This window comes from Chelonus insularis, unplaced genomic scaffold (assembly GCF_013357705.1).
Source record: "Chelonus insularis isolate UGA/USDA-ARS -01 unplaced genomic scaffold, ASM1335770v1 contig_135_pilon, whole genome shotgun sequence".
Taxonomy (NCBI): Eukaryota; Metazoa; Arthropoda; class Insecta; order Hymenoptera; family Braconidae; genus Chelonus; species Chelonus insularis.
Window position 1 is genome coordinate 1,026,419 of NW_023276376.1, and position 24,543 is coordinate 1,050,961.

The 24,543-nt window shown below is 35.2% G+C and overlaps 1 protein-coding gene and 1 long non-coding RNA gene across 15 annotated transcripts in view; both read right to left on the reverse strand.

Moving 5' to 3' along the window:
- The window catches only part of dati (datilografo), a 48,146-nt gene extending 45,706 nt beyond the window's left edge, over positions 1 to 2,440 (reverse strand). For 13 of the 14 annotated variants that reach the window (XM_035095630.1, XM_035095629.1, XM_035095620.1 and 10 more), the window contains exon 1: positions 16 to 2,440. In XM_035095630.1, the coding sequence (XP_034951521.1) occupies positions 16 to 1,035 (1,020 nt within the window). In that variant the 5' untranslated portion in view covers positions 1,036 to 2,440. The remainder of the gene's footprint in view (positions 1 to 15) is intronic. The other variant, XM_035095622.1, reaches the window with a different exon arrangement.
- A 302-nt stretch (positions 2,441 to 2,742) lies between these two features.
- On the reverse strand, positions 2,743 to 23,534 carry LOC118074422 (uncharacterized). Its single transcript, XR_004691206.1, has 3 exons — positions 23,081 to 23,534; positions 22,225 to 22,905; positions 2,743 to 2,878 (listed from the first exon to the last, which is right to left on the reverse strand). It is a non-coding gene; the product is annotated as an uncharacterized lncRNA (long non-coding RNA).
- Positions 23,535 to 24,543: the final 1,009 nt, after the last annotated feature.

The window sequence follows — 24,543 nt, forward strand, 5'->3', positions numbered from 1 at the left end:
ATATAAGTAACTCACCTGAAGCTCGTTGACTAGTTTTTCAGCGAGTGTAGCATCATGAGAATCTTGACTACCAGTGCCAGGACTCAACATGGAATTTTGTGAGTTTTGTTGCTGATTAGGAACATTCATACCAGCTAATCCATTTTGAGTCATACTTCCTGCCATATTTAATGCTTGTTGTTGAAGATTTTGCGCTTGTTGTTGGAGATTTTGACTCAAATTTTGAGCTTGTTGTTGAAGCGTTTGTTGATTTAATGACTGGCCTAAATTTTGCGATAAATTTTGCGCTTGTTGTTGAAGTGTTTGACTCAGATTCTGAGCTTGATTTTGAATGTTTTGTTGAAGACTTTGACTGGCTTGACTCAAGTTTTGTGGTTGATTAAGTAATTGTTGTTGTTGTTGTGGTGACAAGTTTGGTGTAAGACTTTGAGCAAGATTATGCTGAAGAGTTTGTCCAAGATTTTGTTGCATATTTTGTGTTAAGGCTTGACTTAATGCCTGTCCAAGATTTTGGTTAAGAGCTTGAGCTGCTTGGACTGCTTGAACAGTTAATGATGGACTTGAGGCCTGAGACATAGTTTGTTGGGCTTGAGCAAGATTATGTAAGCTTTGAGCCATAGAAGAGGTGATAGCACCTTGATGATCTCCGTGGGGAGATGGTGTCGTAGGTGCTGACGATGCTTGATGTTGAGCACCTTGAGAATTTTGTTGACTCATGGCCATGGCATGTTGTTGTTGGATCTGATTGGTATTCGGTCCTAAATTGGCGTTTGGAATAGTACCGTTATTAGGCTGCGATTGTTGCTGCTGTCCAAGTGGACTATGCATGGTAGACTGATTATGCTGTTGGGCTTGTTGTTGCTGCTGCTGTTGTTGGTGCTGAGAATTTTGCAGAGGACTTGGTTGGAGTCCTGGTGATGGCTGTGGTGGTCCTCTTTGCGGCTGTTGCCAATAATCAGACATTTTAAATACATGCTGTCTGAGAGCATGAAGATTGGCTGCTGCAGCGCACACAGCTGAAGTTTGGACTTCCATTGGCCCGGGATCCGGCTCAAGGTCCGGTTCGGGCGAGCTTGGATCTTCGTCGTCTTCGTCGTCCTCTCTTTCTGTAATATCTTCGTCTTCTTCTTGTTGCAATCTTCTAGCCTCTTCGGCTGCTGCAACTGCAACAGCAGTTTGTACTCCGTTATTTTCTCCACTTCCAACAGCACCAACAACACCTCCTGGTTCACCGCCGCCTAGCCCACCCCCCGAATCGCCAGAGTGATGGTGATTCGACAGATGGTGATGATGATGCTGATGAAGCGGATGACGTGGCTGTTGTTCCGGACTTGTTTGGACCTGGTGCTGCTGCTGATGGTGGTGCTGCTGCTCCAGGCCAACAAACTCCGGCTGGGCTTGCGTCTGAGCGCGCAGGTCCAGGGCCGCCGTCGCGTCCGAAATCTTGAGGCCTTCTCGCGAAGCCCGAGCTACCCCCTTCCGGCGCAGCTTGCCCGCTTTTTGGCACACCTGGTAAGCAGCACCAGCTCGACGGCTTGCTCGTCTCTGTGTTACTTAATCCTGGGCAGCTTACCAGCCACCCTCGGATCACTATTCACCACTTGAATACTGCTCCACCTTTGCTCCTTCAGATTCTCGTCTTCAGACGAAGTCACGGGTGCGACGTCACTTGTTCGCCACCCGTTTTAACTTCTTTCTTAACTCTCCCGGGTCTTCCTGGCTCATCAAAGCAAGCGTTTTTAAGCACAACCTCACACTTTTTTCACTATTTTCGGTACTATGTCTTTTCTATTTTTCTTCACAGATTGTCCTATTTTATGTATCGACGTGTATTATTTTTTGTGTAAATGTGCAACGCGCGTGTCCTTGGCGTAAGGACAGCCTATTTCTTTCTATCTACTTAAAGTCTATTGTACACTTAAGTTCAAGTTAAATTCAGGATTGCCCAGCCCGGACGGTGTGAACGAGAGTAAGAAGTCTACGGACACGACTTTTTATGGCAAAAGTCACCTCCAAGAGTGCACTGTTGATGTCACACTTTGCCCACGTCCAGTTTTGCCCTGAGTTTTGCCCCGTTTTTTGTGTTGTGTCTGTTGTGTGTGATAAAGAATAAACGTTATGATTTTTACATACGTTTACCCTGTGTAAACTTATCGAGTAATCAGGACGAGAGCTTTATGTTTTTTTACGACACTCTTGTTGTAAAATCTTTTGCAAAGATTATTAAGTTGTTTTATATTCATACAGTCATAAACTAAGGTCCGTCGACGACTTCTTCTCGAATGAGAAATGCGACTCTATGCGTTTTTAAGAGGATATATTTCCTTTTATAATCTTCTTCACCTTCACTATCAAATCTTTAGCTTGAAATTCTAAACCGCATATTCTTTAGCCGATTGTTTTTAATGATCTTGATGCTTTTCTTTACTAGCGTTTAAAGAGTAATATTGCACTTAGGTACACTCGTTTTTGAACACACTGAAATATATATTGTATATGCGGCTCTCTCGCTTTTTTGGGGGCCGAGATTTAATCCAAAAAATATTCACTAGAAATTTTATTTATTCAATTTTCTTCCTTCACACGCGATTTCTTCCACTTCTTTACACTTTCTCTCAATTCTCGCGCTCTTCCTTTCACTCTTTGCACCTATTCTCGCGCCCCCGACAATAAAAATCTTTTCAATCTTTTTCTTTTCACTTTTTTTTTTACTCAAAAACCTTCTTCACTCTTCTTCTTCACTGAGCTAAATATTTCTTTCTTCCTCTTACTCCACTCCTTTTCTTCACTTCTTTCAATTTATTCTGCTTCTTCCGCTTTGTCCAGTCTTCCTCTCCTGCGCGGGAATCTCTCGCTGCAATGCGTCTCCCGCTCGAAGCTGAAAAATAAATTGAATGATATTTTAAAATTTTGTCAACAATCTATCTCAAATCATATATACCTACATACACTTGTATACATATCAAAATCATTCACAACAAAAATCACTATTTATGATAAATAAATTCTTTTTTCATACTATTTAATAAGTTTTGAATGTTAATTTTATTTTTAAATTAAAAAATAATAATCATGCAATCACTTGTGATGTTTTCAAGATACTAGAATAATTTCCTGAGTGAGAAATCAAGAGTAACTTGTGCCGTCGCACCGCGTCAATCAAAAGGGTACGTGATATAAAAAAAAAGAATGAGAATAGGAAGACTACAAAAAAAAGGGGGAAATCACGCAAAGAATTACTTGCGACAGGGTAACATAGCTTTCACTCTTCCCTTTCTCAACCTGTTACGAACCACATGAGAGGGAGAATAAACGTGAAGGAATAAAGGAAAAAAAGTTGAGAATTGGCTCATGCCAGCTATGTTATTTTAACCGTCTATCCAACAACGTATCGAGGCTTGATCTTGGAAAAACGCTCACTTCTTGTCATCGTCGGGACGACGTTGACGGAAATGAAAAACAAACTCTTGCACTTTTATTTCTTTTTCTTTTTTTTTTTAAAATGATGTTAAAAGTTATTACATGTACTGTCAGTGTTTTATTTCAAGTTTAATGAAAATTAAAAGAATGTTTTGTTTTTTTTTAAACAAAAAATAAAAAAAGAAAAATAGTAGTAGTTTAAATTTGAATTAAAATATAATAATATATATGACATTCTTTTCACTGGAATACAATTGTTTTGTAGACAACAGTAACTTTCACTTCCCGCTTCCTGAGACCGGTTTAAGATGTTGTCAACCCTAATTGTCATTCAGAATGTCATGAGGACATGTGGGTCGGTGAGCTGGTGAATCTTGGTTGACGTGATTCGGGCGCTTGAGTACTGACAACCACATGACGGCTCTCACCGGCATGTGAAGCTTTGAGTAATGGTGGGGATAAAGAAAATAAATCAAAAGTGAATTGATCAAGAAGCTGATATCCTTAAAAGACATCCCAGCTTTGATTTAGTGATGAAGTGTTACATCAATAAGAAGTTGAAGGAAGTTATCTGATGAAAATATAAATAAGGGTTGATTGTGACACAGTACACAGTTCCAAGTTGTTTCTTCATGAATTTCTTAGCTCATGAATAAGTAGTAAGAGTGTAGAAAATTCCAAGTTCCCATATGGCAATGTGAAGAATAAAAGTAGTTGAATTAAGAAAACCACAGATTTGGAAAAACACCTCACGATGTCTTAAGATTAAGATGAAGGTAATATAGAATGTATAGCATAATTAACTTGAGGCACGTACGAAAGGATTCAGATAAAGCCTTGATGGTGATCACTGATGCACTGAGTTCAAGAGTGCGAATAGAAACTAGGCGCGAAAAAATAATAAGGGAGAAGACGCGTCTTCCTCTTCCGTGTACGAGTCCTTGACGGAGGAGGAACCAAACTGACTCGAGTCTGCGGCTCGTGAGAAATGCTAAGTCCTTCTCCGTGGCCGGTGGTGGCGCGCGTCTCAGACCGCGTGCGTCTGACTAAAAGCCACCCCCCGTGCCTTAAAGAACGCGAGCGAGGTAGGGGCGTTGTCTTAGGTGGTGCGCGGTCGCGAAATTTCTGACTCGACTTCGTACTTCCTTAGAACCTTTTCTTGACGATTCTAAGGTATCAACTTGACATCGAAACGTCGTTCTTAACACCCGGGTCCTGAAGATGGACCCGAGGATGACCGCGGATAAGTCACGGTTCCTCCTCCGTCGAAAATTCGAGGCTCTACGTACGAAAAACTGACGTCCAGCCGGCGGACAGGAGTTTTCACGTCACCCCTCTTTTCCTTTGCCCCCACTACGTACGCGCGCGCTTCTCAACGGCGTCGTCGAAAGCTTGAGTCGTCTCCCTCTCTTATTCCTTTCACCCTATGCGTAGGTGGGGGGATAAGGGAGAGCAGAAAAGCTCTAGCAGTCTCGTAAGCAGGGGAAATATCTAAGGGGATGATGAGGAAAGTGTAGTGGGGTCTTTTAGGAGAATCTAACTACCCCTATAATAAGAGAGATGAAGAATTTTACTTCTCTACTTATCACTTATACTAATCTTGCTATCTTTCAAAAATTAACTATACATCGATCTACTGGTCACCATTCACCCTCATATCATCTCTCTACTATACTGAACGTATTACTCAACTGTTACTTTCTTTAGATAGTTACTCTGCATATATAAGTCATTTATTGATTTTAAAAGTCTTTAATGTTTTTGTTTACGTTTCACTTGAAACAATTTTTTTCTCAGATTTTGATTCTTAAAAAGATCAAAATCACTTTCTTTTTTTTTACTCACATATAAGTATCTATGAAATCAACCACAAAACACTACACTTTCTTTTTACTCAAAAATAAATGCGTGTGCTCATGGTCAATGGTTATTTCCAACTGGAAAAAGTTCGGGCCCTTCTGTTTCACAAAAGGGGGTGGCATAGCAAGAGGTATAATAAAAAGAAGGAGGGAGTCATGACAAAGGGAACACCATTTTTATGCCGCGTGCCCCGTATGCCAACACATGCGTGACTAACTGCTGTGAAGGAGGACTAAAAAGACTGAAAAAGGACGGAGTCGTACTTTTTTAACCCTCCTACTATCACGCCTATTTTTTCTTTCACTTGTATTTATATCTCAATAATTCACCCTCTAAGCAAACATGAATCAAATTTTTACGAAAAAAATTGATTGATAACCAATCGATGTTCAAATTGGAGTATTCGAGGTTTTGGAGTAGTTAATTGTTGATGGTCATCTTGTTGTCTTACGCATTCAAGAGAAGTTCTGAGGATATTCTCCCTCCATCAACTCAATATCATCCCTTCGTCTAATACTCCCACCACGCTGTTAGTCATTTATCTCTGTGTTTTGCCAATAAACGACTATCAAATATTGCTCTATTCTGCTTGCAAATATTTTTCTTATTTTAATCATCATAGTCTATATTAGATTTTTATCTCTATGAGATACAGAGTTTTAAAAATTCTTTTTTCTTCCACGTGCCAGCCACGTGTGATACTAAAGGATTTCTTTTGCTCTTCTCTTCTTAAACTTTCTTTGTACTTTTTAGCCTTTTCCAGGTGTACAAATAGGTTGACTATAAAAAGACGCAAAAAAGGGATGGTCGGGTCAAGCGCGAAGTGACTCAGTGGGAGGGTGCGACTCTTTAGAGCGTAAAAAAATTAACCAATGAGCCAGCGAGAAAAAAAAATCCCACCTCCATTCTTCTCTAACGAGACGGCGCGTTAAAGCATAGTTTTTTTCATTACTTGACTTCCGCCAATGACCACCCAAGCTTTCATTGATCAAAGTAGTCTTTTCTCAGAGAAGATGGACTTTGAAAAATATTTAATACACAAACAAGTGTAAAAAAAAATATATGTATAATAAACAAACCTTCAAGACTTTTTTGTATGATACAATAAGCACGAGTAATTGTACATCCGGCCAGGATTCCTGCAGAGAGGAAGGATACGTAGGTGTATGTTTAAAATAAGTACACAGGGCCCTTTTTAAATTACAAATGAGCAGCTCTGTATAGTAGTAGTAAAGACACATAGAGTCATGGGGCCCAAGAAAAACAGGTGAGAATCGAGTCAGCCGGATAGTGGGTGGCTTTTACAAGATCCCAATCCACCAATTCTCTACCACCTGATCACTGATCACGATCGGCAGCTGGACTTGGTGCGCAACAAACCCTATCAAGTACATTCAAATATAAGTACACTTACTTCTAACTTTAGCAAGTGTAAGGTGCACGTAAAGAAAGGCCAGTTGGGCCAGAGTCTGCCAGATCGTACCGATATTCAAGCGACTGGCCGCTACGAGGAAGACATTTATCTTCAGGCCCTTCTTTTTCCCATTTCAAAGCGGCCCTTTTGATTGTCCTCCTTTTGCTGGCTGGTGTATTGCGAATTACAAAGCCAAAGGGTTAAAATTTCTACTTATTTGCATTAAAACTAGGCCTGTTGATTTTTAGATAAACATTTTAAGAGCGTTTAATTGTTCCTTTTCTGAACATGTGAAGTTGCCTCATGGTTATTCAACCCTGCATCAAACAACCCCCGTATCAAGCTGACGTCTAGCGGACATTGTCGGAACTGCTTCAAAAGGGTAAGATAGAGCGTAATAAGGGTGCTTGTCCAAGCTAAATTTATCCATCACGTTAGTTACACAATTACTTCCGGTGCTTTATTTATCAATAGAATCAGACAAATTTTTTCATCAGATTTATCATCGAGAGAGACCTTAAACAACCTTCCAACCGGATAGTAGGATGAAATGACCGACGCGTCCGGTATATTACGCAATGAAAGAAATAAATGAAGCTTAATAGAAAAACTGCTCGAGCTAGAAAAAGCCTTAACGTACAGCCAGATCGAAAAGCAAAACCTGTGTTCAATTCGTTTGAATTATTCAACTTTATTAATAATGAAGAAGTCATTGAGTTATCAGAACGTCAATTAAAGTCTCCCCGACACTCACTGTCACATCATTACAGGTGTGGGAAAAGTGTTTAATAATTCATCGTCGATGATTACGTCCATAAGTGGTGGCAAAGTCATCACGGTACTTAATTGACGAATAGAAAATGTGATGAAAATTTGCCTCAAGCTCTGTGCAATCTCTTACAAGTATTTCTTGTTGAGTTTACTGTGGTTGTGATGAAGGGGGTATCGATCGTGATGGTATCGATGACTCCCTATGAACATCAGACCTAGTCTAACCCTTTCTCTACGGTCATCGCTTTCTGTCTCTATAACAATGTGGCCAGCTTCTCCTATTCTCCAATCATTCCTGTCCTCTATCAAAAATTCATTTCTCTTCCCAGTTTTTTAAATATCTCCAATTGTTGGATTATTGTTTTTTTTTTTTTTTAATTTACTGATGATTGTAGCAAAAAAAATTCATTGGAGCAGAAATATTTGAATGAAAATGTTATTTTTTTTCTAGCATTTATCGATGCTGAATCATTTTTCTTGACTGTACTATCTGCATGCTGTGTCAATAAGAGCCAATCTAAGTATATATGCACACAGATGTAATGTACGAGAAGCGCGTAGAGCAGACACTACATGGTGTGATGCAATAGTGAGCCGCGTATTCGTAGTTTCGACATTCTCTTTACTCTCACAGAGTCCAGGCAAAGAGACTAAACGAAGTGATCTGTATTCCGCTTGGGCGCTGAGATGAAGACAAGTTGAAAGGGTCGAGGACAAGAGGCCAGACGGCCTGGACTCTCTTTATTTAATCAGAGAGACATTTCTTTTAATTATTGATGGCAAAATTTATTTCTCAGTCTACAAACAATAAGATGACATAATCTTGCTCATGTGCTTTATCAATGGTCTACTAAAGAAGAAAGAATTATAATTTTTTATTGTTCCCATTTTTATTTCTAGTTTGATAAGATAAGCTCATGATCAAGGTAAAGATGATGACGATGATAATAAGAGAGTGGAAATCATTGATGATTGAATTGATGTTAAAAATTTAATTCACGTGTAGATTTTATGAATACCATTGAAGTCATTGAGAGAATCTGTTAGGATGGCTTCAAGCCAAGTAGTCTACTAGAGACGTTGATGTGAGTGTACGCTTGGGTGTAGTTATGAAAATAGATTTGTGAGTACATGCAAGGCCAATGAGAAATGATTTAACTCATATATAGGAAGGCAGATGATCTTCAGTATAAAAGCAGGGTTCCATCAAAGCCACGTAATGTGGCGTTAATGTGATGGAATATATGTATAAATATTAATTATTATGTTATAAATTAAATGTAAATTGAATAATATGTTGATAATAAAAAAAAGTAAATGATTTTGTTGAGTTTTTATCCAATTAATAGAGGAATTTAATTTTCCATTGAAAATTTATTACTGAAATTGAGTTAAATTCCAATGACTATCGAGCTTGGATACAGGAATTTTTGCTTTAGTCATCGATTGCGTCGAGTTCTCCCGGGATTCGGGATGCAAAAGCGAGAGAGGGATGGGGAGAGAGTCATGAATTCTCTCTCAAACACAGGGCAGAAAGCAGAGAGTTGATGAAGAGCCGGCGCCAGAGACGGAAGCAGAGGGTAACTTTAAAAATTTTTTTTCGATTCTTCTATGCTAAAATGATTCTCGCCAGGTCATCGACGCACTTGTCCCCCACTGTAGTTGAACACCAATTGCAAGGGGGTGGAGCGTGTACCCGTGTTAGCCCACATACGTGTGTATGTGAATGAGAATGTATATGTGAATACGTCCCCACACGTGCGTGTGCTCAACACGTGGGCAAGTAAAGGCTTTGAAGCCTAGAGAATCTTAACTGTGGTAGTTGTACAGAGAGAGCATAGTGTGGTGTTGGAGGCGTCCTATTGGCCTCTCCATTGGCTAGTCCGGGGGTGGCTCGCTGCAGTCATCGATTCAGACAGTCATTGGCTGACTCGGCTTCGTCGCCATTTTGAATGACTCTGGGATCAATACGCGGGGTGTGGAAAAAAAATTTCAACGTACACAAGCGCCCCCCGCAACCTTCCCTTGTCTACATTTTGGACCGTCATTCCCTTTCGAAACACCATCATGCACTCGAATCCACCCCTTCTACCTACACATGTGCAACGAGCCTGGGAGCTCTGGAAGTCATCAAAAAAATTCTCCTCTCGCTCCCGCACCTCCCTGGAACTCACATCATCCTCTGCCCCCCTACAATCCAACCCCTTTATCATCGTATCTTCCCGGGCTATGCAGCTCTACGTTGCGTGGCTGCATGTTTTCCCTGTGTATTCCTCTTTGCGTGTAATTCCACGCGCGAGTTTCGTTGAGTTTCTGTCTGCATATATGTGTACGAGAAACGCAACCCTCAATCGTCAAATCCCCTCTTGCTTTTGTCAGGAAATAGGAAATTCGAAATTTACCAAGAGTTATATGCAACGAATACGTTTATGTTGGACGTCGTGTCATGAAAACTCTACTGTTCAATTCACGTTGACAGTTGATTAAATTCCCATTTTAATTTAATTTTATGTCGACACTTTGTTTTATGTCTTTTTTAATTAAGAAATCTATTGACTTTTATTATCATTGATTGAATTTTCAATAAATGATTGATATTATTTTTTTTATCTATTTTATCTATTTATTTGTTGCTATTGTCTATTGTTATTTTTTTTCATTGTAAATAATAAATTACTATTGTCTACAGTTATTTAAATTTTATAGGAGATTATACTCGATAACAATGAAACGAAAAATTCTGATCGATAAAAATACATTCATAAATCTGACAATAATTTCATATCTCCACAAATTCACTGTAGAGTCATTTTAATCGATTTTTATTTTTCGTTCGATTGCATCGTCAAATGATTTTCGTATTGAATATATATACATACAATTTCCATACATTTCATGAAAAATATTTTTTCAATAACGAAAAAAAAATTCCACTCTCAGATCATGCCATGCAATTTTAAAATGAAATGATAATATGAAAATCAGGATACAATTTTGGAATTATAAATGACGTGATACTTACGTTTTAAACCGAACTAATTGAAACAAGGACATAAGGCTCTTTTGGTAGCAACGACTTTTAGATCACATTTTTAGTTATAAAGAATCTTAAGGGTTTTTTTTTATTATTATTTCTTGAGTTTCTTTTTTTTTAAATTTACTTTTAAAATCTAAAGATTTGTCAAAACTTGTTAAAAATATATTTTAATCATATCTTTACAATTTATTTTGTCTAAAGTGTTATTTTTTTTTGTTAAACTTTATTTTTATCCTCCCTTTTGAATAATTCTTTGATGTTATATTTTTTTTTCTTCTAAGGCAATGCTTCAATTTCGTTTCGTTTGTTTCTCTTTTTTTTTGTATTTTTCTAATTTTTTTTTGTAATTTTTCTCGTAACTTTTTTTTTGTTTTTTTGTATTTTTAAATATCACTTCGTCGTTAAAAAATTTAGAAAATTATAATGGATATCCAGAATTAGAAAATAGGATGTATCTTTTGTTAATAACAAATTGTTTCAGCAAAAATTTGAATTAATTAATGTGAGTTGGTTCAGACTTTGTTTATTGTTCTTGGCTATTTTTTTTTATTGACACAAGACATAAATCGATGCAGATGTGTTTTACGAACGGTGAAATTAATTTTTCAATGAAATAATTACTATTACAACACATAACAACACAGTGCGACGCGTCTGAAAAAAGATATAAAAAACCGGTTAGGATATTAATAATTATTTCATAATTGACGCTTAATTACTACTTAGAGGATCTTAGTAAAAGTTGATTCAATTTAATCTGTGCCATCTATGCCATCCTACTTGTCATATAACATAATTGAAAAAAAAAATTCCCAGAAAACGGATGAAATTTGGCCGCGCCTAAAAATCGATGCTGAAAGCGCCGAGTCATCAAGTCATCGTCCATGACGGTGGGCGTCGTCCACCATTTTCATGAACAAAAAGGGTTGCAAATATTCAAAGGCAGTTGAAATTGAAAAATTTTCGCGCGACAAAGTTGAAAAAAAAAGATATAAAAATAAGCGGGTATCACGTGCTCCTGTAGTGAGAACGAATGAGCGTCTTTGAATCTCCCACCCTCCACCCTTTCCTTCTCACATCCGCCCCTAGAGTGTGCGTCGTACACCCCTCCTTAAGCCATAGTATAATTCGATCTCGCTCGCTCCTTCGAGCTTGTCCGCAAGCTCTCCTTGGCGCGCTAAGACGCGACGTTGCCGTGTGTTCACCCTCTTCGCGTGGTTGCATTCCTAGCTTTCCCGACTTTTCTCAACCACGTGGTGGTAAGTTAACTTGAAGATCGCGACGCATTTCTCGAGCACTTTTATTTGAAAAGACCAAGACACTATTCAGGCTACTTTTAAGCACAATTCTAAGATCCTCTGATGTCATTAAGACGTCATATTATGAAATAAATCACGAAAACACGTTTAGTAAATATTATAATTAATTTAAAAATGATTTAAAATCACAAAACTTTCGCGTAATTTAACCTTTGATAGAGGCATTGCGAGCATCCCCGTGTCTGAGTAGCAACTGCGCCGTGGCCCCGTGTCGGGCGCCCCCACCTCACCTCTCACCTCACCTAAACCATCCGAATCTCGTACACCAACCCTCTCTCTCTCTCGCAAGAGCTCAGGAGTAAGAGCGATTCATTGGAATGATAGCATGTGGAAGAGAGTTGGCCTGTTGGTCTGTCCACATACACATGAAAGCTTCCCCCTTGTCCACAACCCCACGATCTGAGTGGACGCGGCTTTTAGAGAGAGGCGGAGCGGGGGGTTGGTACAGTCGTTGCATGCAGGCTTTAACACGCTGCACCACCACGTCCTGCATGCTGTTGTTGATGGGTGTGAGTTTAGTGCGCAAGCCGTGTCCAGTGCTTGATGCTTATATATTACTCAAATACACATGGTCAGTGCATTGGTCTTTGTACTGAACCAAATCTGTGTGCACTGTCGCGATCGTAGCAATCCTAACTCTGACCGCATCTCAGCAAGGGTAGGATTCCTTTAACCTCGGGAAATTCATGGATTCCTTCCTGCAATCCTTTCCCTTGCTTTCGAGAGCTTGAAACACTTTATTGTCCAGACAAATGCCTGCCATTGGACACACCTGAACCCTGACCCTAAAATTATCTAAATTACTCCGAATAGCTTATATTTAATTTTCCATCATATACACTACTATTACTATTTATCAACTAAATCGTTTCATCCAAGCTAACATATAGACGTAGTCATTAAAAAAAAATATTGTACCATAGATAAACTTTTTTGTAGAGATTCAACTATGAATAGGTAATGAAGGTTTTAAAGCCCTAGGTATTGTGCAAAGCGTGTCCTATTAGTACTAAGTTTGTGGGTTAGTGTTGAATTTTAGCACACCACCAATTTTAGAAATTTTCGACTAGACAAATTAGGCTGGATCTTATTGTCACGTTTCTATTTTTCTCTTTGAGCCATTTCCTGTTCAGCTCGTATGTCTAGTCTTTCTATGACTCTTTTCAAAACATAGCACAAAAAGCCGCTTCGATGTCACTCAAACCACAAGCGGTTTCTCTCAGTAATTGTATCGATTGTCTTAGAGCCAAACTCCAACCCTAACCGTTACATTTTTACTTTTATATTCAATAGAATTCTTTCTAGGCCCTCCCAAAAGACCCTTTGATCGTCATAACTATACATCAACATCATCATCATCTTCTTGAAAGAGCAACCCTCTTTGTTGTTTCACCGATCCAAAAATATTCCCAACCGGATAACGACGTTTGACCTGGATTTTTTTTGCGGTTAGGCGTATACCTGAAGGATACAAGACATGACAATTGCGATTTACATATATAGATCGTCCGGTATGGAGAAAAAATTGGATTTCGACGCTTGAATCTTCTTTTAGGTTTTCCAAATACTTTCATTCACTAGGCCCGGAAGAGTAGAGAGAAGTGATCTAGGTATGAAGGAGGGGTTGATTACCCTTTTTCTCGAGGGGATGATCACAGGACCAGGTTGACCATCGGGTTTATACTCGAAGGGGACACGTATAAAACAATTAAATTCATTTTTTGCTCCAGCAGCTGCATCCAGGTGATGCTGACGGTCCAACGGCGATGGACAGTGGGGAATCGCAACTTAGACCTTTCTTTTGTTCTCCTCTGGACGCAGTGTAAGTACTTTTCTTCATATATACACTGGAGAGTTTAAATTCTTTAGTTGAATTTTTCATGTGTTTTACTGAATCATATTAATGATGCATTTCTATTCTTCTTAATGCTTAATACATTAAGGCTATTTGAAATTGGTGAGCGCGATCTAATCTGGTCATTGTGTTGCGAATCATATTCACAAACTGAAGAAAATGGCATGAAGAATTTAGTTCTAGTGAAAGGCATCATCATCCCTATCTTGGCTAGTCGCCTAATGATCAACAAGAGCTCTGGGCTACCCGGTAATTAGTAAAAACAAAGGGTTTCTTCTCTTATGCGAGTAAGAAAATGACACGAGAAAGTGAGGCCATGATAAAATCTAAATGGAAATGTAATCCTTCTTCTTAAATAACTGTCTCTAATTTTTTATTCTGTGCAATTTTTCATTTTTTTATTTTACTAAAACCATACTTTTTAACTTATATCTCAAAAAATATGCATAATTAGATTGTTTTTATTAATATTAAGATGAAAACTTTTTTTAAAAATATTTTAATTGAAAGAAAACTACGAATAATTTTTCGGTGTTTTTTCTGGCAACCTGCTGGAAATTACAAGATCTATTGGAGAATAGTGTACAACAAACCATGAAGATGGTCCTTACAACAACCCTACTAGTGTACGTGGTATCGCTCGATTCCAACGTGTCACGGATCCAACCTTACCCGACTAACCCAATCACCCGACTGTGCTCGGACATCCCTCCATCATATCGATTTTCATACAACAGAAAACATATTGCACAATAAAACAACGATAGACACAATCAAAGATAAAGACAATACCTAAGAAATAATTCCCCTAAAGTTTTCTTTACTCGTTTTTAATAATTTTGAAAGAGAAAGTTACTAAATCGAATAAAAACAAGAATTTTCTTTCGCTCTTCACTGGCAAAACTTTTGTACTTTTTCAAGTACAATTGTGGTTGATTTAAGACTTATTACTCTTTTCAATTACGATTAAACTTAATAAATGAAACTTGAAGCATATACAATTGATAAATTTTTCCATTCAATATTCAAATGCACCGGAAAATATTAAAATTTCTAAGAAATCATTTGACTATGCATGATTTAAGTGAATAAGTAAAAATATGAATAAAAGAGAAAGTGACACAGATCCCACGGCAGAGTTTCAGATTTGGTATTGTGAGGGATTTAATGTCAAGAATATATAGATGTAGAGTATTGCGTGATGATATTGGGGGGTGGTAGGAGATAATGTGTAGGTTGGGATATCATACAGTCTTAGCAGTACTCCTTGATAGCTCCTTACTTCACTAACACTGAGTCAAAGGGTCTACAGATGTCTGAAGGGATCTCTCGTCGATTCTGGGGCATCCGCAGCGGCATATGGGGGATTCAACTGTGCACACAGCTGTGCAACGATGCAAACCACCGCGGTGTGATTATCTTAAGACTGCATTGCATCAAGAGAATTCACATGCTTTGATTTTATTTGATTTTTTTTTATTCTCTTCTTCTTTAAAACTTATCATCATTTATAATTTTTTATTTTTATTTATCTTTCATCGCCGTTTAACTTCAAAGATGCGGTATTTTATCTGAATATATATGAGGTAAGTGACGATTTGTTGGGAATTGCAAAAAGAGAAATTTAAAAAAAATTTGGCAGATTAGCCAGGTGATATTTTAGACTAGCAAAGGCTGTCTTATCTGCTACGGAAATAATGAAATTTTCTCGCGCGGACGAAGAAACTTTTAAGAGTATAAAAGTAAGGACAAAGAAGTTGGCATGAGATTTAGTAGGATAATAAATCGAGTCTACCAACGAAGTCTTAAAAAAGCCACAAAAAATCTGTCTTAAACTACTAAAGATGAATAAATCCAATCCTCAAACTTTTTTCAAAAGATAATAGAAGTTGAAAAAAATAGATCATGTCGTATTTAAATACAAATTTATTTAATAAACTATTTTTTGTTTTCTATAATCTGAACTTCAAAAAATGGAAAAAATTTTATTTAATTTACATTTTTATTTCTGCGTTAAATAATTGAGTACAAAGTGATTAAAAATTTCTCCGGGTTTAATAACTAGTATAATTAAAAGTAAAGTCTGCATTTTTAATTAAGAAAATTCAAGAATGAACGTTTCTCGATACTCTGATCTACTGCGTTATAGGTATATAACTATATACAATATCAAATTTTCTTGTTATGTTTTTAGCGTTTCGTGTCTATGTTAGTCCATTGGTCCATCATCTATCGAGTACTAGCACCCACTTGAATATAAGGCTCTCCTCAAACAGTTTTATAATTGATTTCATTTTCATTTATTTTAGTCCTCTTTCCTCTCAAATACTCTTCCCTCAACGAATAGAAGACACTGCCCTTCCTTTCTCATGCCTTCACAATTCTCTTCATCCCCACCCTTTTGCCCTCCTTCTCAAACCTCGCAATTAATTTAATGTTTTAATTAAGAGAGTATCCGTGAAAAATTAAATTTTAATCGGATCGTCGACTCTCGATTTGTTTTCTAACGAATTAAATTATTTGCTGAATTTTTTCCTATCGTCTGACAAATTCGAGTGATGGAGTAAAAAATTTAATCAAGAATACACTTTGATCAGTGGAAAAAAAAATATTCAATCGATAACCATAATAAATATTTACAAAAAGGAAACATTCAATATTTAACCAAAAATTTTCTCCAATTTTATTGGAATTTTTTCGTAACTAACTGATAAAAATAATTGGAGTATGTAAATAAAGTTGGATGAAGTATGTTAAAAATATGAGTCTTGTCTATAAAGTTTTTCTTGGATTAACAACAGACACGGGTAGGGAGTTGAAATGACATTAAAATAGAAAATGATATGTCAGAAAATAATTTTGTAGTGTTTTATCTTTAGTTTATAAATTGGCGAACTAAAGCAATTGCCTCTGCTTTTATTTAATGTCCGACAAACCGATCCAAAAAATCCACCATTTTGAAAGTTATTCTAGAGCGTTACGCAATAACATGTGCGATTTATATTTGGCGTACCTCTTCTCCCTCTGCCTCTTTTCTCACTCAACTCACTTGGGCGGGACGTGAGCATAAAAATCTCGATGCTCACGCCATTTTTTTCTGCCTCTATAAACTATTTTTCAATAGAATTACATCATTGGATCATCGAATTAATGGATATATAAATGATAACAACAATGAAACAAAAACCATTTTGATACAAATTGACCCTTTTTCAATCATCGTAACGCATACAATTTTTTTGTAGTTTTTTTAGTTCACCCTACATGAATCTATTCTCGAATCTTATGCAACGTCTATGCATTTGGCTAGAGCCTGTTTTAAAGACGTAAAATATAGAGGAAAAGAGAAGGAAAGAAACTAAAAGCGCAAAGTGTGTAATCGAACTAGGAGTGGCAAAAATGTTTGTTTTAAATTGGTCATCTGCATTGAGCAGTTTTCGTTCTATTAGAGTCTGATGAAACATTTTTACAACTCTGAATACCCAATACTTTCAAAAATGTTTATTCAAAACTTTATAAATAAAATCTTAATTATTTTCTTGCACTTTTTATTATTTAAAAAAATAAATAGAAAAATTAACCATCAACTAACTAATTTTGAGAATTTTTTTTTCTAATTTAACATAACAAGTATTCAACTATAATCACAAAAGAACTTTTTTTTTTCTATTTCCAAAACCTTCAAACAATACACGTACAACATGTATTAATTTTTTAAAATAAATTATCATCGAAATCATGATAATATGTTGAAAATATTTACATTGATTTTCATGTTAGTTATGTACCGGAAGAGAGATTTATTTATCGTTAATAAGTTTTATTAATTATAAAAATATTCAATATTTTAATACGATAAAATAGCATATTTTCATTAATAATCACTACTTTATTGCTATCATTGATAAAAATTATAGTTAACATTTGGATATTTAATTATAATAATGTTACGAAAAAAAGAGAATATCAATCTATATACTGTATTAATATTTATATAATATTTTTAAAGTATTGAACGATATCAAAGTATTAAAAAAATAATAAAACAATGTACTCACGATAAATTTAAATTAAATTTAAAAAAACCGCTGTTGTCAAAAAAGTATAGTGATTGCTATTATTCTGATGTAATTCTGTCTTCAGTGTACAAACATTTTCATTATATTGTCATATTTAAACATCATTCAAATTTTGTACAATATGACGAAAAACGAAAGAAAGTGTAATTTAATTATAATCAAAGATCACTTTGATGTCAATATCAAAACATCATTTTATTAAATTTAGTCTAGATTTTGCATTACGTCATTTACAGATTTTTTTTCGAAAATATTTCATCTTGTTTCAGTTATAAAATTTATTATTTATAAAAATCTGTTTCTTTCAAAGGTCAATTGAATTAAAATATTAAGAATAAATAAATTCTTCTGCCAATGGTGTAATTTTTTTGTAAACTGGAAAGTCAGAATCACTTATTAATTTTAAAGTGATAGTACCTTTTAAAAAATAGTGAATGATTTCAGTAAAATTTTGAAAAACCAACTGACTTCATCAATGAAACTCTATTCAAAATGACATTCAAATTAGTAATTTTCACCTCCCAGTGCGAACAAGTGTTATAAACATGTTATTGTATTCCAACGTCATTGAAATCTTTGATACAATAAAAGTTGTTTAAATAATGAAAAGTGACGGGACGTCAGTTGTAACATTTTCCATGTTTATAAACATAAAAATGAAATAAAACTTGTTTTAAATAAGTCAAACATTTCAAGGATATTAGATGTTCATCAATAATTGAACTGCTCTTTTACACAGAATAAATTCATCAAAAAATATGTTTCACAATGAAACAAAAAATATAGAATTGTAATTTTTTTTTTCAATTTTTATTAAATTATAAATGTAAAATAATGATGAAAATATTAATTATTTTCCACTCAAAACAGTGATCACGGTAATGGAAAACTTTCAACTCTTCATTTACTTGCAAATCTTCGAATATGTTGATCTATACGTTTTAATGGACTCATAGAGGGTTAAAGAGACGCCTTAGGGGCTAAAGGGGGGGGGTGGAAGAGCGTATAAAATTTGGAAATATCGCAAGTACTCAAGTTTCACTACTGAGTTTTAAGGCTTTCTCCCTGGAGAAAAATGAAGGAGACAAACAAAGATGGAGTGAAAAGAATATATACCAGAATGAGTAGGAGGTGGGGAAAATAAAGGGTAGAAAAAAGGGGTTGCGCCCCCACAAGCTTCGGCAACGCCACATTTTTCACCCTCCATTTTTACGCCGATCCACCCTCTTATATTTCCCTTATTTTTTTCCCTCTCTCTTCAACTCTGATCTACTTCTTAATTTTTTCTCACTCTTTTTCCATCCCCAAGTATCTTCTTTTTTCTTGTAATCAATAATATACATGTTCTCCATTTTAAAATTTGACGAGTCTTGTTCATTTTTTTTTATTTACTCTGCAATATTTTATAATAAGTAATTCCATTTGTGGTACTTTTAGATTGGTAAATATTTAAGAATAAATTAGCAGATCATATAAATAAAACGTGATCGTGGAATTCAAAAAAGTAAACACTTTTAATGAAGGGGAATTTTTTACGCAAATCAATGGTTGAGTTGATACGTTCATATGAAATAAATTCAGTAATTCGAATAAATTGGTTGATACTCTTATTCACTTATCATGAGAGAGAAATAAATTACTTGAATTTTGAAATTAGCTGCAGAACCTTTGTAATTTATTTAATAATTCATTCCATCAGATTACGAATTTAATCATTCTATTTAGTCTTCAATAAAATTTCAATAATATTGCAGAGAAGTTTAAGGCTAGCAATAATTACAAGAATATTAATAACAATGGAGATAAAAAAAGTCAAAATTTCAATTTTTAGGAGTCATTATTACTGAATCAATTATCACAATCAAAGAAATTAAAAAAAAAACGTTTCAGTAAAAGTGTAAAATTGATTAACGATTGAATATTTTTTATTAATTGAAGCTAAATGTGTTTTATCAATTAAAATGATTGGAAAAATTCCTTTAATCAGTTAAAAATATTTCATATTCAATTTTTTTGGTGTAATTAATAAAAAAATGTGTTGATTGTTTTAATTATTACAAAAAACAGATCAATTACTCTTTTATGGAAAACAACAGATAATTATTTCCTTAAATAAGAAAGGAAAATTTTTATTTACTTTTCATCTTTCTGCCTCCATCGGTGGTCTTTCGCGTAATTATTTTTCTTAGCTCCCTCGTAGAATTCACGATCGATCTCACCCCCCTAGGAGGGTTTAAAAAGAAAGAAGAGAGTGAGAAATTTTTAAAGCTCAATCCTGAAGATATTCACCCTTTGAATCCCATCATATTTTTACCCTCAAGAAAAGAAATAGAAAGAGTAATAAGGGAAGAAAGTTAGAGAGCGACAGGAAGCAAGTGAGACAATACGAGAAAAAGAGTCGAGTCGAGAAAGACTAAAGAAGTGCTGAGATGGATTGAATGTAAGAGCAAGGGTTGGATTTTTTTTAACCCTCTTGTTTGATATAAAATACAACAAGAGCTGTGCAAATACCATGAAAATAAAAGAAATTAGCGAAATTAGAACGTTTGCACAGTGTCCCCACTCTCGTGTGCTTTTGACCAACCGGCAGCCGACGCCTGTTTGCGATTAATTATTCTGAAGCGGGGGTGTTGGGAGGGTGAATTGAGAGAGAAAGAGAGTGCGAGAGTGAGAGAGAGAGTGATTCGAAGTGGTTGATGGTGAACACGTCGAGGGTCGAGATCGAATCTCGGTGCAACCAATCCTGCCCACGTCAAACATTGATCAAAGTATGTACATTCATAAACATTGAATAAAACTACCCTGTTATCGACAAATGAAATATTTAAATGTCCATTTCAGTGAATTTATCAGATATATATTGTTTAATTATTTTATAAGTAATCTCGAATGCATAAAATTTACAAAAAAATATCCAGTTTATTTTTTTTTTTAATTCCAATTACTGAAATTTCTGTAATTTATTGTTAATAATTTTCAAAATATTCTAAATACTTTTGATCAATTTTAATCAGTTCATTATATATTCCACGTTATAATCAAAAATATAATTTATTATTTAGAATGAATATTAATATTAGTAACGATAATAATAATAGTAGTAATTATTATTATTATAATTATTTTAGCTGAGTACGTGTCTATAGATGTGATAAATAATTAAATATTTTAATCGCTCGCTTACCATTCACTAATATATAATCCATTACATCAACATTTTTTTTAATTGTCACCAAGAACAAAAATTTTTAATCGTTCACAGAATTAAGAAAATAACAACAGCAAGAAAAAACATAACTTTGAATTTAGAAAATAATAAATCACTATTATAAAAATAGTAAAATCAACCGAATTTAATGCGTAGCATCTTTGTACACCGCGATCCCGTCAAAAACTGACCCTCAGTATTTGCAGACCTACGATCAAGGGCCTCAAAAGGTGCCAAGGCCTGTTAGCGCACAATGAAGAGCAAAGAAAAGGGGAAAGGTCTGGTACAAAAATAGATAAATAAAATTTTTCTCGATTTTTACATTTTTTCCTAATTGTTTGAAATATCAGGTCATTTACCTGTAGTGAAGTAGTAGGGGTCGTTGAGGATGTTGAGGGTCCAAAGAGGGGAATCAATCTGATGAATATACAAGAAGGGTTCGAGAACTTGAAGGGTCAGTCTTTTTTTTTTCTTGAATGTTTAAGTTTAAACATCAGAGTATTCCTTTTATTTCATGTCTCCTTGTGTAACACTAACGGTATGTATTATAAGAATACATTCAAGTGGAGAGAGAGAAGAGATTCAGGACTGTGAGTGTCACGTTTCGATAGCTCGAAGAATTTTTTTAGTCTTCATTTCGGTTACTGACGAGGTCATAAGTTTCAAGGGAATAAGATTGAGATGCAACACGCGTTCCCAGGGAGTAACAGAGACCCTTTTGGCAGATGTTAGCAGTCGTCATGTAATGTCTATCACAAGTTTCCGTACTAATTTCAAGTCGTTAAATATTTTTGATTCATAGTTTACGCTTTGTTACTTTAGATAATTATTTTGATGATAAATTATTTTATATTTCTAATTATTAATTAATATAATTTTTGAATATTATCATTTTATTATATATAATAATGAAATTATAATATACTACCTGCATAGAATTATAATATGGTATCTATAGATATCTACCTACCGTTCACGAATGTTCGAACAAAGACAAGCATCGAAAGAAGCTGAAAAAAGCAGCATAGGATAGGAATGAAAGAAAGGTAAAAAATTAAAAACAATTTTTTTGGTATTTTTTTATTAATTAAATGATTGAGTCTGTATTGACGATTAGGCAGTTATCTGCAAAGCATTGAGATATTAAAAATCTAGAGGTATTTGCAGCACAATAAGTAAGAGAAAATCTTAGTAAGAAAGATTATTGTTAAATATTGAAAATAAATTAAAAATATTATTGATCAATTATCTATTTTATTACCTCTCGATCGTAATCTTCTATTATTATTTCCAAGGGACTAAATCCACTTCACTTTGTTTATATTTTAATCTTCGTTGTCAATAAAAATTGATCAAATTCGTAAAAAGAAAGTTTGAATTAATTTGACAAAACTTTTAATCAACAAATTTAAATGACAAGGTGGTGGACGCCAGCGTCTCACAATCGCTTTACCTTCAGCCCTCATTGATTATTTATTTATTCATAAATTGATCGTACACTCTTCAAATTTGGTTATCAATGAATCGATCACATAGTTATAAAAAGTAAAATAAAGCATTCACTTTTTTCTTTAAAAATATTATATTCACATAAAAAATGATTTTCACACAATTTTCACGGTGGTATTTATCACATGCGTCGGTTTAATTGTCTCCATGTGCACATGTATATGTATATATCGTTAATTATTATTAACGTCAATTTTGTCGTTCGTTACTATTAATATTAATATTATTATTATGCCGGAATAGGAAACGTCAAATGTCCCAGCATCCTTTTTCCTCCCTCTCTCTTTCGTTTTTCCTCCCTCTTGTGCTCCCTCTTGTTCTCGCTCTACTTCGAATTAACTTCCTGTCCTTTTCGATAGACAGAGGAACTATCTATCGATTTGTTATTAAATCGCAATCTGAGAATTGTCGTTCAAAACAAATCCAAAATACACTAAAAATAAATGAAAAAAAATTTTCTCCGTTATTATTTCTCAACATCAATATCATGAATAATTTTTTTTATAAATTTATTCATTTATGAATTGATTATTTATTTTAGAAATGAAAAGGGTATATTGTAAATCTATAGAAAAATTTAATCTCAAAGAAGTCATGAAAACAATTACTTTCACTCGTAATTCCTAATCGTTGAATTAATGAGAATATTCCTGTGATCAATCATTCATTACGAATGGAGAATGACAATAACAATAAATAAAACAAGTCTCTCTCTCACTCTCTTGAGCGAGTATCGTCCACGCGCGCGCACTCAAGCGATCCTCCACAAACAGTTGCGCCTGCAACCACGAAGGATTCCTTTATTTTCATTCGAATCCTTCCTGTAGCACACTTTTCACGCCTTTTGCTTCGCTTTTTTTTCTCCGATAATCAGTGTAAAAAAATAGTTCTTCACGTTGCACTGTTTTCTGTAAATTCCATAAAATGTTGCCAAATTTTTAAAATGGGAATCAATGGAAAAATATGAATATTATTTTGAAAAAAATGGCAACTGAAATTTGTGGGTTTTCGCGTTGGAGATATTTATGCGATTTATTACGGCGCGACTTAGAAATGCATCTAATGCAGTGCACGCCGCATAGAATGCATGCACCTTGGCGAAGAGGTGAAGGAGGAGGAGGAGGTCGAAAAGGAGGAAGGGGTGGGCTGAGATCAGAAGGGTGAGGACAGAGGCCAGGAGCAAAGTAGGTGGATGTGATTGTATTCATGTAAGAAAGACAGAGATGAAAATAAATGCATCAAGCGAATAGTCTACGCGCATGCGCCATTCCAAACAGTCTGTGTAAAGTCTTTACTGTGTCTATATCTACTTTCCTGCTCTTGCTTTTGCTCTTTCGTGCCCGTACGTCATATCATTGGCGTGGAAATGGTCTACTACAATAGAAACGTTGGCGCGAAAGTGAAATTTCCTTGTATTATCTCTTATCACAATCCTTTCATTTTTTTTCTCCACGATCAAACGTATTTCGCCGAGTGTCTCTTTTTCAAAATAGTCTCAGCCGATTGTCTAGAATAAAAAATTTATAAATCCATAGATTAACTCGCTACAAGTCAATTTCATTTTAATGATCGTTTAGAAAGAAGAAAAAAAAATAGAGGATTAATGATGATCGTTCTAATGGCCTATTTAAAGAGTAACTCTTGAAGAAAAGTAAATAGAGTTGATCGCTTGATTTATTTCAATTTCATTACCATTATTTCATAATCACTTTTATAAAATGGTAGGCATTTTTCAAAGATGACCCCGACTCATCGCAGCTTGGTAAGTGATTAAAGTGAAAAATCATTTGGCAGTATTTGACTGTGAGATTCGTATACAAGTGACCGTCACTCTGTTAGGCTCTCTGGAGCTGATAGATGCTCGTGTATTATGTTGAAGAGTATTACAGTCATACGCACAACAGTCTCATAGAAGTGAAGCCGCGCGGTATCAAGAGGAGTGCCAGACTATGCTCACATGCTAGACAAGCGTGGACTATATGCATGCGAGAATGCACACGCTCGTGGCTAGAGGCAGTCAGGAGTGATGAGGCTTCTCATGTACGTGTAGTACCAGAGCAACATGCAGCGA